General features: G+C 36.1%; 1 protein-coding gene across 1 annotated transcript; it reads left to right on the top strand.

The window, feature by feature from the left end:
• Nucleotides 1-6,647: 6,647 nt before the first annotated feature.
• On the top strand, nt 6,648-9,575 carry LOC132561149 (retinol dehydrogenase 16-like). The gene is made up of 4 exons (XM_060225877.1): nt 6,648-6,981; nt 7,556-7,817; nt 8,207-8,370; nt 9,367-9,575. Exons 1-4 carry the CDS (start codon nt 6,648-6,650, stop codon nt 9,573-9,575), a joined length of 969 nt encoding a protein of 322 aa, XP_060081860.1.
• Nucleotides 9,576-14,807: the final 5,232 nt, after the last annotated feature.

Below are 14,807 nucleotides of genomic sequence, written 5' to 3'. Positions count from 1 at the left end.
ATAGTGATATCCAATACAGTTGTCGCTGACATCTGAGGAGAATGTGATGCATGTCTGGTATAGTTGGTCAAAATTGCCCGAGGAAGGGATAAAGGCCACTCTCTAGTGAGCTAGGTTCGGGTTTCTGTGTCCTTGAGTGATGTGAATGTATTTATACATGACCGTCGTGAGGACAAGCTAGTTGGACCAAATGTAAAGCATAAAAGACGAGATCGTATAGAAGAAACGCAACAGAAAATCACACCGAGACAAATACAGCTGCACTTCAACATGAATTTTAGAAATTGATCCGATTTGAAACAATTCCAGACCAAATACTAAAATATAGTTTGGGAGGTAGACTATCTCCATAATGCTGTTATTCCGAAATAGATGAAATGGTATAAGGCGAAGCCGTGCGTCGCGAGCGCCGAAGGCGCGAAGCTTTGGCGAGGTGTCTGGGGGCCCTCCCCCAGAAAATTTTGGCTCCATTTCCTGCATTTTGAGCGTATTTTGAAGGAAAATAACTACAATAAAAAACTCGACGGATTTACACGTTTCACAAAAGTCACCTCTGGGGCAACTGCCCCCCCTCCTTGCCTACGCCAGTGGGTATACCAAAATAATGTATGTAGCTTTCTTTTTCAAACAGCCTTCATTCTCGGAACACAGCTTATTGCTAATACCTGTACATTTCTTGATTTTTGCAATTCCATAAGTGCGGGTAGACAATGGCGTTAGGAAATATGGTTTAAGCTAAGATGTCTGTTAATATCAAAAACGTTTTATACACATTAACTACTTACATGTTTAAGTTTTAAAAAAACCCAAACGAAAAAACCGTCTAAAAGTTTCCATAAAAATAAGGCAAATATGCTGTTTTTTTTTGCGTGTTTGACTGCAATTTGACAATATCAAATGATCATTAGCAAAGTTAAACCACATTTGAATTAATTGTGTAATAGTTTTAGGGTGTATGGTAAAAGTATCCCGGTGTAATAGTTTTAGGGTGTATGATAAAAGTATCCCGGTGTAATAGTTTTAGGGTGTATGATAAAAGTACCCTGGTGTAATAGTTTTAGGGTGTATGATAAAAGTACCCTGGTGTAATAGTTTAGGGTGTATGATAAAAGTATCCCGGTGTAATAGTTTTAGGGTGTATGATAAAAGTATCCCGGTGTAATAGTTTTAGGGTGTATGATAAAAGTACCCCGGTGTAATAGTTTTAGGGTGTATGATAAAAGTATCCCGGTGTAATAGTTTTAGGGTGTATGATAAAAGTATCCCGGTGTAATAGTTTTAGGGTGTATGATAAAAGTATCCCGGTGTAATAGTTTTAGGGTGTATGATAAAAGTATCCCGGTGTAATAGTTTTAGGGTGTATGATAAAAGTATCCCGGTGTAATAGTTTTAGGGTGTATGATAAAAGTATCACTGTGTAATAGTTTTAGGGTGTATGATAAAAGTATCCCGGTGTAATAGTTTTAGGGTGTATGATAAAAGTATCCCGGTGTAATAGTTTTAGGGTGTATGATAAAAGTATCCCGGTGTAATAGTTTTAGGGTGTATGATAAAAGTATCCCGGTGTAATAGTTTTAGGGTGTATGATAAAAGTATCCCGGTGTAATAGTTTAGGGTGTATGATAAAAGTACCCTGGTGTAATAGTTTTAGGGTGTATGATAAAAGTATCCCGGTGTAATAGTTTTAGGGTGTATGATAAAAGTATCCCGGTGTAATAGTTTAGGGTGTATGATAAAAGTATGTGTAGGAAATTTACAAGTAAATATTTTTATATAAATTGAATATTATAAAATGTTTCCTTTTTTAAAGAATTTTATTTGAAATGGTTCTGTTTTAATGTTGAAAAAACTTTGCGGGACTATACATAGATTTGATGAACTAATACAGGGTTTAGCTTTTTTTCAGATTGCAGAGTCCTGACGTGTTCGGGTGTCTGTGCAGGTTCTTCACTCTCTGTTCTATTTAAGGTCAATTCTCAGTCGCAGATATTTTCTTCTGAATTCACTCGCAGAGAAAAAAAAGTATAAAAAAAAAGGAAAAAAAAAAATATAGAAGAAAGGCATAGAGATAAAAAAAAAATCGAAAAAATTTAAAGAAAAAAAAAGCGAGAAAAGAATGTGTTAAGAGCAAAAGGGTTAAAAAAAATTCAGGGAGTTTGAAAAAAAAATGAAAAGAAAGATAGAAAAGAAAGATGTGAAAAGAAAGAAGATTTTAATAGTTCTGTGAAAAAATGTACGCAATTGGGATGTTAATAAAACATGACAAGGGAAGTGATGTTTGGCTTTTTATTTCATTGTAAATTTACAGTCTAGAAAGTCGCTTCATTATTGTGATTTCAGGGCTAGAATATAAATCTAACATGACGGCATTGTGTTTGAACACATTCATTATTTATTATGGAGTCATTGTCACCAGTCAGCAGGTGGTTCAACGACCATACTTTTTCAAGGACAAGATGATTGACTTAGCCCAGATCTCATTTGAAGAAGACTTTTATCTCTCAAGTTTATACGAAAAAAAGGGTAAAATGCAAGATAGGATTATCAACATCCAATTACAATTTTTCGTCCGCCAAGCTGCTGTCACTGGGGTCATTTTTTAAAAGTTTCTGAAGGGTAAAATTATGATCTAGTGAAATGGCATTATTTTTCGACAAAGATCATCAACATAGAGTAAAGTATACAATTCGGCTGTAAAGTTTGATACCATCAATATTATGTACAGACCTCGTAGAATATTTTTCATGAATATGGTTCAATATGCTATATAGTGATATCCAATACAGTTGTCGCTGACATCTGAGGAGAATGTGATGCATGTCTGGTATAGTTGGTCAAAATTGCCCGAGGAAGGGATAAAGGCCACTCTCTAGTGAGCTAGGTTCGGGTTTCTGTGTCCTTGAGTGATGTGAATGTATTTATACATGACCGTCGTGAGGACAAGCTAGTTGGACCAAATGTAAAGCATAAAAGACGAGATCGTATAGAAGAAACGCAACAGAAAATCACACCGAGACAAATACAGCTGCACTTCAACATGAATTTTAGAAATTGATCCGATTTGAAACAATTCCAGACCAAATACTAAAATATAGTTTGGGAGGTAGACTATCTCCATAATGCTGTTATTCCGAAATAGATGAAATGGTATAAGGCGAAGCCGTGCGTCGCGAGCGCCGAAGGCGCGAAGCTTTGGCGAGGTGTCTGGGGGCCCTCCCCCAGAAAATTTTGGCTCCATTTCCTGCATTTTGAGCGTATTTTGAAGGAAAATAACTACAATAAAAAACTCGACGGATTTACACGTTTCACAAAAGTCACCTCTGGGGCAACTGCCCCCCCTCCTTGCCTACGCCAGTGGGTATACCAAAATAATGTATGTAGCTTTCTTTTTCAAACAGCCTTCATTCTCGGAACACAGCTTATTGCTAATACCTGTACATTTCTTGATTTTTGCAATTCCATAAGTGCGGGTAGACAATGGCGTTAGGAAATATGGTTTAAGCTAAGATGTCTGTTAATATCAAAAACGTTTTATACACATTAACTACTTACATGTTTAAGTTTTAAAAAAACCCAAACGAAAAAACCGTCTAAAAGTTTCCATAAAAATAAGGCAAATATGCTGTTTTTTTTTTGCGTGTTTGACTGCAATTTGACAATATCAAATGATCATTAGCAAAGTTAAACCACATTTGAATTAATTGTGTAATAGTTTTAGGGTGTATGGTAAAAGTATCCCGGTGTAATAGTTTTAGGGTGTATGATAAAAGTATCCCGGTGTAATAGTTTTAGGGTGTATGATAAAAGTATCGGTGTAATAGTTTTAGGGTGGTGTAATAGTTTTAGGGTGTATGATAAAAGTATCCCGGTGTAATAGTTATAGGGTGTATGATAAAAGTACCCTGGTGTAATAGTTTAGGGTGTATGATAAAAGTACCCTGGTGTAATAGTTTAGGGTGTATGATAAAAGTATCCCGGTGTAATAGTTTTAGGGTGTATGATAAAAGTACCCTGGTGTAATAGTTTAGGGTGTATGATAAAAGTACCCCGGTGTAATAGTTTAGGGTGTATGATAAAAGTACCCCGGTGTAATAGTTTTAGGGTGTATGATAAAAGTACCCCGGTGTAATAGTTATAGGGTGTATGATAAAAGTACCCTGGTGTAATAGTTTTAGGGTGTATGATAAAAGTACCCTGGTGTAATAGTTTTAGGGTGTATGATAAAAGTACCCTGGTGTAATAGTTTAGGGTGTATGATAAAAGTATCCCGGTGTAATAGTTTTAGGGTGTATGATAAAAGTATCCCGGTGTAATAGTTTTAGGGTGTATGATAAAAGTACCCTGGTGTAATAGTTTTAGGGTGTATGATAAAAGTATCCCGGTGTAATAGTTTTAGGGTGTATGATAAAAGTATCCCGGTGTAATAGTTTTAGGGTGTATGATAAAAGTATCCCGGTGTAATAGTTTTAGGGTGTATGATAAAAGTATCCCGGTGTAATAGTTTTAGGGTGTATGATAAAAGTATCCCGGTGTAATAGTTTTAGGGTGTATGATAAAAGTATCCCGGTGTAATAGTTTTAGGGTGTATGATAAAAGTATCACTGTGTAATAGTTTTAGGGTGTATGATAAAAGTATCCCGGTGTAATAGTTTTAGGGTGTATGATAAAAGTATCCCGGTGTAATAGTTTTAGGGTGTATGATAAAAGTATCCCGGTGTAATAGTTTTAGGGTGTATGATAAAAGTATCCCGGTGTAATAGTTTTAGGGTGTATGATAAAAGTATCCCGGTGTAATAGTTTTAGGGTGTATGATAAAAGTATCCCGGTGTAATAGTTTAGGGTGTATGATAAAAGTACCCTGGTGTAATAGTTTTAGGGTGTATGATAAAAGTATCCCGGTGTAATAGTTTTAGGGTGTATGATAAAAGTATCCCGGTGTAATAGTTTAGGGTGTATGATAAAAGTACCCTGGTGTAATAGTTTAGGGTGTATGATAAAAGTATCCCGGTGTAATAGTTTAGGGTATATGATAAAAATATCCGGGTGCAACATGTTTAGGTGCATGATAAAAGTATCCGGGTGTAACATGTTTAGGTGTATGATAATAGTAAAATTATCACTGAATTTCCCAATGCTCACCTTATCTATAATTTTGTAGAAGTTATACCACATCGGTTACATCACGGTCCTCCATGTTTTCCCCCCGCTATCTTATCAACGGTAGGAGGACAGGAATTCTATCTTGGGAACTCGCACAACGAGACCCTGCTATGTGTTGATGTTCCCTGTGACTTTCATTTGTCTTCGATAAGATACTGTAAGTAAATATTCAACTCTGAAGACGTATACTAAGCCAGAAAATGACGATAACGCCACGATCTATTTATTAATTACTTCCCTTTACAAAAGCTTTTCAATGGACTAATACCGCAATTACACGTATAATCAATCTTGCTAAAACTGCTGCTGAAATTGTTATAAAACCTGTGTCCAGTCAGTTTTATTCGACGTTAAATGAATATTGACCTTTCTGTGTTTGTTGAGTATATGTCTATATTAAGTGATAGCACCTATATCATAGCTGATATCAGTTAATATTGGTTTAAATAAAATGTATTTTAGACCTGATGTAGGATGTTTTTGAGGTTAGATGGTATTCTATAGTGATCTACTTCAGATAATGTTCCTGTATTATTTCACTTTATTTTAGAGTCTACGAGGGCTGATTGATAAGTTGTGAGCCTCATATTTGAGGGTTTGACTTTCGGCAGATATTTAGCAGTTTTCAACATAATTCCCTTCATTATTTCAACACATTTTCCAGCGATGTTCAAGGGCCGCAATGCCACTTTTAAGGAAGTCCTTTTCTGAGCGTTCAGAAAGCCCTACACTGCATGTATGGCGTCGCCAGCTGACCGAAAGTCTGTACCGGAAATGGTCTTTTTCCATTTTATTAATAGATCAAAGTCTGATTGAGCGAGATTTTGCCAATAAGGCGGATGCTCAAACAGTTCAAAGCTACAATCGTTAATGACAGCCATGATAATGACGGACGTGTGAACAAGGACATTGTCCTGATGGAGCAACACACATTACTGTATTTGCGTTTTGCATTTTCTCTATCTCTACCTATCAAGAAGTGATGGATATATGTTATTGATTGTTTGTCTCTTTTGCAGATAATCTACCATCAAAAATACCATCAGCATCCCAGAAAACAGAGACTATAACCTTTTCAGCTGATGGAACAGACTTTGCCTTCTTTGTTGGGGGTGAACCAGGGTTATTCCATTGTTTAGACTGTTGTTTGGCCTCCGGGGTGAAATGATGGACCCACGTTTCATCCATAGTCACAAACCTCTGCAGAAACTGACGAAATGCCACCAGTCTTCGGGTACACAGCCTTAAACACTCATGGTAAACGACATTATATTACGTGCTATCTGATTAAATACTTCCCTATCTGGTGCTGAGACGGGACATGAGATCACTTGTTTGTGTGTTGAAGAGCTCCGATTGTTCTTCTTTAATTATCGGCCCGTAGTAAAGTGGTCCAAGTCGATAAGAATATGTAGGTTATCTATTGCTCACGACGAACTGAGGTAGATAAGAATACTGGGACACCATAAGTAGTATATCGAGACGCCATGTTTGGGTCAGTTGCAGTGGCATTGACATGCTGTGCTGTGTTCGTGGTGCTGTATGCATTTAACGCATACCGGCGGAGTCTTAGGCTACCGGAGTGGAACCAACGTTATGTGTTGGTCACGGGGTGCGATTCTGGTTTTGGACGGCTGTTGGCCAAACAGCTGGATAAAGCTGGAGTCCATGTATTTGCGGGATGTCTTAACAAGAAATCCGAGCTAGGGTTGAAACAGAAATGTTCCAAAAGACTGAAACCAATTTCTCTAGATGTGACGAGTGGAGAGTCGATTGCTGAAGCAGTGGAGTATATGGCCAATATCATCCCTAAAGGTCAAGGTAAGCAGGAAAGTTACAGTGTACACAAATTTAACTAATGTTAAATAAGTCCCACGTACACGCAAATTTTCGAGTGAAGCAAATGGAAAAGAAAACAGATTGTATCAAAATGGAACATTATTTCTGTCACCAAGATGATAGATTATACAAGGTGTTTTTGTTACATTTCTTGTTAATCAATTGGACCTCGGCTATTTAACTGGTTGAGTATTGCTATATGTGGAACGATAATGGAAACACAACATAAGAAAAAGATATACGGGTATGAATTCATCGCAAGTAGGTAACTTGATTGAGAGAATGAATCTTTATAGGACCTGGGATTTATACCAAATATCACTATAACGTGATCGAATGATATTTATTCAGGGAACACCTTCAGTTTTGTAAGAATTGAGATAATGCTAGATTCTTGTATTTATTGACAAACGTTTGAATATTATAAACATTAGAGCTATATATATGGATGAACATAAAGTGCATTATTTCATCGAATACCAAATTGACATCGCTACTTGTATAAATGTCAGTATATTTTTGCTTTTTATATCAATGTTAACTTGGATGTGTTAAGGGCTAGGAGGACTGGTAAACAATGCTGGGGTATTTCCGATCTCGGCACCCCTTGAATGGCTCACCAAACAGGATTACGACTTAACGTTTGCCGTAAACCTCCACGGCGTCATCGACGTCACGACAGCTTGTCTCCCCCTTCTCCGCGTAGGTTCTGGTCGAGTGGTCAGCGTGTCAAGTGATGCTGCTCTGTTCGCCTGGCCAGGGGGCTGTGCTTACAATATCACTAAGTGGGGAATAGAAGCATTCACAGACACATTCAGGTAAGTGGTAGGTGCTCTCGCGACCAGTAGCGCGCAATATCAGTTGTCAGATTACCGGTTTAAAAAAGTTGTATTATCGTGACCATAATCTGTCGGTATGTAATAGAATTGACATTTCTTTTTGATAAATTGTATCCAAGTGATTCCGAAAACCCTGTTATTGAGTCCACCTGTGTATCAGAAACTAGAACAAACATTGGTAGCCATATTTGAATTTGTATGTTTGTATTTCTACTGTAGAATGTATTTTACGTTTAAGGTCATTTTTCACTCCAGAGTTTAGTGTGTAGTCCCCACTCAATCAATCCGAGTCTTTAAACTAAACATAAAATACTGTATACCAACACAGAGAGACTGAACTTTACAACAGGTCTTGTTTATCATTACAGACGAGAATTCTACAATACTGATATGTCAGCACATCTAGTACAACCTGGGGCCTTTCAAACTTCAATCGTTCTTCCACAAATGATGGCGAAGAAGTTTCGAGACCGATTTGCGAGTCTCCCAGACCACATTAGTCAACACTACGGAAATAAATTCATCAATGCATGTAAGAATCTTGATTTCATTGTTTATGATCAGTACCGACTACTTTCAAAACATAGACGATTCTGATATATCAATAGATTTCAAAGTCAAATTTGACGAAACAAGGGCAAAATATGAACAAAGCAATATTTATATTGAGACACATGAAAAAGGACAAGGAGAATAAGCCAAGGTATTCGGGAAGTGAAAGCGCCACTGTTTCATTGACGACAAGCGCTATGCAAGTTTTAGTCAATTCAAGCGAGTAATGTCACTTTCGCAAATGAGAACATTTGAGCACGGAACCCCAAATCACGCTGACGAGCACCGAACATATCTAACTCATATTGTATAAGAAGATATATAGTGAAGATCAAACTATTCCCCGTATGTAATCTTAAACATGGCTACTGTAGTATAATATTATATAACCTAAAATCAATGATTTTGGTATTTGCAATGTAAGTATAATTTCAATTTTACCTTTTATTTGTAGTAAATCGTTTAAAGGCATATTTCCTGATTTTTTTTTTATTAAACTACAGATGTGGTTAGATTTCTATTGAATTGTTTGAACCTTTTGTTCTAAAACCTGTGGATGATTGTATTTACTGCCAATATGAATGCAATATGGATGAGCGATGTCAGATAAAATCGGACGAATACTCAATGAGTTGTATTTACATGTCACATATTATTTCAAACTATTAATTTCCAATAATAAGTTTTAACATGTCCTAACTGTATATTTATTAACCCTCTAGAAGAGTTTTCTGAAATAATGATCGTCTGAATGTTTAACGCAACTCTTTATTGAGTATAAAGTGTGGTAACGTGCAAAGCGTTGAAATAACGTAGAGTAACAAGTCACCAAAACGTTTTTATATTCAAACTGATTTTCATGATATATATTTCCCGGTGGATTTCTTTCGAAATAGTTATATAGATGTGTACATCACAGTAAATATTATCAAAATATTTTATGTATTGATTAATTTCAGTTTTCGTTTGATTTCAGGGAAAGATAATATTCTAAACTTGCCGAACATCCAGGACACAGATATATCGAAGGTGACGGATGCAATGACTCACGCACTGTTTGCGATGTATCCGCTTGCACGGTATAGAGTCGGAACTGACTGTCGCTTTTTGTGGTGGCCCCTGTCGATGGCCCCGCTATGGTTCTCAGATTGGCTGTACAGCCTTCCACGCACGGATTTGAAGTAGAGTTTCAGTTATTGGGATTATCTTTTAAAAAGACATTTAGATGGAACATTTTGTTCCGAATATTTGTTTGAGTTTATTTGGCCCTCATTATTTCATCCGCTGGGTGGAAATAAAATGATGTTAAAGCCCCAATATACGTAAAAATCACTATAAAAAAACAAACTTTATCTCATTTTCCCCGTAATATATGTAACAAAACAAATACTTTCCTTTAATTAAAGAAAATAACACTGACTGTTTTCAATTTAAATAAAAATTGAAAAAATCGGAAAATAAACAATGTGGGACCCACAATAATTCATATATTACCGCTCGTAGGGATGACATTGCGCATGCGCATATTCCGTGTGTGTAAACATAGCAGACACAGTACAGAGGTTCACCAGTCGCTTCCTTTTTTTCCAATCAGATATCAGGCCTGTTCTGAATTCTTACGTTATAATTGTGCGTCGTATCGTTTCTAAACTAATTATTCCTTCTTATAATTTCCCAAAAACTGAATGTTTATCACAGAAATACTTCAAGTCTACGACAAGACTTCGCAAACAATGTTTGTAAACAAAAACTTACCGTAGAAACCTATAAGTAGAAACCTCAACTCTCGCGAGAGTTTATGCACAAAGTCATGGTAACTATTGTTTGAATAACTTAATTTTAACTACATCTTAGAGAATATCTCAATAATTATGTGTGATTCTACACTAAATTTTTGGTGAATGTTACGTATATTGGGGCTTTAAGGAATTTGGTCAGGACTATTCAGTGTATGCCAATGTAACCATACTCGCCTATTATCAACGATGATTTATGTAAAAAAGGCTTGTTACTTGTGGTCAGACTTAAGGTTATATGCTAGTTTGCAGGTCCTAATTATTGAAAAAACAAAATACCAAAGGAAAAATTGAAATTAATCAATATATAAAACATTTTGATAATATGTACTGTGATGTACACATCTATATAACCATTTCGAAAGAAATCCACCGGGAAATATATTTCATGACCATCTCAGTAAATGTGTGTTGCTACATCAGGATAATGTCCTTGTTCACAAGTCCATCATATATATATATATATATTTATCATGGCTGTCATTAACGACTGTAGCTTTGAACTGTTTGAGCATCCGCCTTATTGGCAAAATCTCGCTCAATCAGACTTTGATCTATTAATGAAATGGAAAAAGACCATTTCCGGTACCGACTTTCAGTCAGCTGGTGACGCCATACATGCAGTGTAGGACTTTCTGAACGCTTAGAAAAGGACTTCCTTAAAAGTGGCATTGCGGCCCTTGAACATCGCTGACAAATGTGTTAAGATAATGAAGGGGATTATGTTGAAAACCGCAAAATATCTGCCGAAAGTCAAACCCTCAAATATGAGGCTCACAACTTATCAATCAGCCCTCGTAGACTCTAAAATAACGTGAAATAATACAGGAACATTATCTGAAGTAGATCACTATAGAATACCATCTAACCTCAAAAAACATCCTACATCAGGTCTAAAATACATTTTATATAAACCAATATTAACTGATATCAGCTATGATATAGGTGCTATATCTTAATATAGACATATAACAAACACAGAAAGGTCAGGCTTCATTTAACGTCGAAAAATAAACTGAATGAAAACAACTTTTTTAAAAACAATTTTAGCAGCAGTTTTAGCAAAATAGATTATACGTGTAATTGCTGTATTAGTCCATTGAAAAGCCTTTGTAAAGGGAAGTAATTAATAAATAGACCGTGGCATTACCGTCCCCTTCTGGCTTGGTATACTTCTTCAGAGTTGACTCTTTACTTACAGTATATTATCGAAGTGATACTTTTATCATACACCCTAAACTATTACACCGGGATACTTTTATCATACACCCTAAACTATTACACCGGGATACTTTTATCATACACCCTAAACTACTACACCGGGATACTTTTATCATACACCCTAAACTATTACACAGTGATACTTTTATCATACACCCTATAACTATTACACCGGGGTACTTTTATCATACACCCTAAACTATTACACCGGGATACTTTTATCATACACCCTAAACTATTACACCGGGATACTTTTATCATACACCCTAAACTATTACACCGGTTTAAACAATATTAACGTCGGGTCATATGAACATTAAAACATTCGTCTCCATCTCTGTATCACCTCTTTCCTCATGTTGTATTTTTCACGTATTGTTTTACTCCTGTCCTACTTGTTCTCGAACGCTGAATGTCCGAAATGATGTAACGATGTAACAGCGGTCGTTCACTTCGTTAAATAAGATAAGTAAATAAATATAAAGGTGTATTTAATGCTAGGTTGCAGTTCCTTACAATTGAAAAAAACACCAACAAAATATCACCGCAAAAAATTTATCTGTCAATTTAAGTGTCTTGTTTTCATTGTTTATAACCAAAACTGACTACTTTCAAAACAACAAAGACGATTCTAATATGTCAACAGATTTCAAACTCACATTTGAGGAAACAAGAGCAAAATATGAACAAAGCAATATTTATACTTAGACACATGAACAAGGACAAAGAAGAAGAAGCCAAGGTGTTTCGAAGGGGTAAACATCCCCATGTTTCATCGACGACAACCGTTATGAAAATTTTAGTCAATCTAGGCGGGTAATGTCACGTTCACAAATAAAATAGAACATGATATAACATAATCATAATTCAAACTCAAATTTAACACATATAGGGCAAAGTATGAACAAACGAAAGAATTACATGGAGACTCGTGAAAAAATACGAGGATAGGACCAGGTGATCAAGGAGAGTAATCGTCTTCTGTTTCATCAACGACACCAGCCGTGTAAACCTTGGTCAAGCCAAGTCCGTAATGTCACTTTCTCAAATGAGAACAAAGCATATAACGCTAGAAATAACAGGCATACTAACGAATATCAACCACCATCGAAAATCTTTGTTTTAGGTGCATTCAAATACTTGTGTGTTGTCATGTTTCGTTAAAGCATATATCCTCTTTTGTACATATACATATAAACCATTTTCGAAAGTACCAAGGATTTGAAGGGGTTTTTGAATTCGTGTAATTTTCGACTCTCTCGTAATAATAGTCTAACTACACGATTGCGCTTTCGGCACGGTGATGTCGAGTGTTAAGTCAATGACACATGCATCCGCAAAGGACATGAGAGCTTTTTTTTTAGAATGACGAATGGAAAAAGAGTTGTTTCCGGAATAGTACGCTACTGCAACTGTTTTCCATTTTTCGAACCGTTGGTGAATGGTATAGAATGTGAAAGATAATTTGAAAGTAGTTCAGAAAAGTTTGTTCTGCGTACTTGTGGAATTGTGGTTGCTTAGCCATGGTAATGCAGTGACAACTTCTACTGTTTTGGTAATCCATGGCAGACGGCAGGGATGTTTTGAAATGCTTATGTCTAGATCAGTGAAAAGTTTCGAAATATTAGAATAAGTTTTTTGTTTTGCCCTGAATATATTTCTTAGTTTGTTTTCAATACTTGATCAAATGCAGGGGTTTTAGGGCTTGATTTCAGTAAAGGTGCAAAATTAATTTAGATCTTTGTTCTATGGCCTTTCGGGTATGGTTCATTAGGTTCTTCCTACAGATTTTTATTCCCAAAAGTTCGTAGTGCAAGACGAAGTCCTTGATTGAAAGTTGGATACAGCATATGTCAGTATAATTTTGGAGCTGACCTCTATACTTAAGAATATTAGGTTAAGGTCAATCAAGAGCGTGGTCAAGACACTCGTCTCCCAGTTTGTGTGGAATAGGACGTGTAAGATGCTTCATGTTTAGAATGAAAGTTAGTTTTAAATCAAATATCAAACCCAGAAAGTTTCCTAGATGTACAGTGCGGAAAGATTTCCGTGCAGAGTAAGGTTTTGATCATCTTGTTACCCAAATTCATATGTATGTTCAGACACTTTCAATTACCGCTTAATTCATATTCCATATTTAAACAATGACCATAGCTGCTGACAAGTCGTTATAAACTAGACAAACCATACCAAGCACCATCAAACTACTTTTCTGACGATTTACATTAATTTTCCTAAGCCGACTCTTAGATTTCAACAATGAAGGCCTCTAGCCATACAAAGGACGAAACAGCCGCCTGATTCATTCATTGGCTATATCGTTTAGGTCCAATTTTTACCCTTCTATCTTTGCTTTCAGTCCAAGTGATTTTTCAGTCCCTTCAATTGTAAAGCAAGGGAAATGTCATTCGTTGTCTCGAAATGAATTTGTGCCAAAACATCGGCACGTCTTCTGACGAAATCGGTCAATATATATACAGAGCAGAAAGTCACCTGTACGTAACACATGGCTAATTACGGCGTATTGGTCCATCGTACCCATGGTCTGTGGCGATTAATTACCATTTTAATTATCCAATAAAAGGTTTTCTTCTTGATTAGTGTTACCATTCTGTGGCAGTAACTTACCTGTACATTAAAAGAAGTGCGTTTACAAAAAATATGAAAACATGTAGCTTGGTTGCGTGCATCTTCAGGAAGGATAAAAACGAAACCGTCAAACTAGTACTTGACGAAATCTGATCACAAAAAATCCGAGAGAAACTAATTTTGAGCTTGTTTACCAACGGACTGTGATCGGGCACTTTGTCAATGAAGTGCTGAAAGTATTAATCATTGATAGAGTCTAGCGCTTGTACAGTGTTTTCTGTAACCGGTAAAAAATTCTAGTGACAAAATTTTCATATGTTTATTTATTCATAATAAAGCCATATTAATATGATTTGTAGCTTTATACCTCTTTTCTTGTAACGTATCAAAGCAAATTTTAATTTCGTTTTATTGTCATCCCGGAAAATATATGATGTGTTTGTGCTCTGTCAGTAAGGGTATTGTACACATGTGTGGGGAGGAACGACATGAGTACAGATGTATTTTATTGGAGTTGTTATTACATGTTTTGTTGTTTGGATGAATAAACAATAAAAGGAGAAAGTAGAAATAAATAAATTGGAACCAAATGCTCTCCTATTCCATTACTGGAATTACCACCAATGTAATCAGTTGACAGTCTATCGCTGATGATCATCAACCTGCCTAGACATCGGATCATATTATCACGTACCATATCATAACAAAAGAATAAAAATACAGACCTCTAAATCAGAGAGGAGGCTTTTAGGAATATCTTGGGCCTGTATGATTTTGTGCGGGACCCATTTTCATTAATGTATGCCATGTC

Source organism: Ylistrum balloti, unplaced genomic scaffold (genome assembly GCF_031769215.1).
Source record: "Ylistrum balloti isolate Yb309-2 unplaced genomic scaffold, AGI_CSIRO_Ybal_v1 Utg371150, whole genome shotgun sequence".
Taxonomy (NCBI): domain Eukaryota; kingdom Metazoa; phylum Mollusca; class Bivalvia; order Pectinida; family Pectinidae; genus Ylistrum; species Ylistrum balloti.
Note: the sequence above shows the minus strand (reverse complement) of the source record. Positions and strands in the feature narration are given on the sequence as shown.

What these genes read in the sequence shown, in the direction of transcription:
- LOC132561149 (XM_060225877.1), top strand. Translation starts at nt 6,648, where the DNA reads ATGTTTGGGTCAGTTGCAGTGGCATTGACATGCTGTGCTGTGTTCGTG. An exon ending in GCATTCACAGACACATTCAG is followed by an intron (nt 7,818 to 8,206) that starts GTAAGTGGTAGG and finishes TTATCATTACAG; the next exon opens with ACGAGAATTCTACAATACTG. An exon ending in AAATAAATTCATCAATGCAT is followed by an intron (nt 8,371 to 9,366) that starts GTAAGAATCTTG and finishes GTTTGATTTCAG; the next exon opens with GGAAAGATAATATTCTAAAC.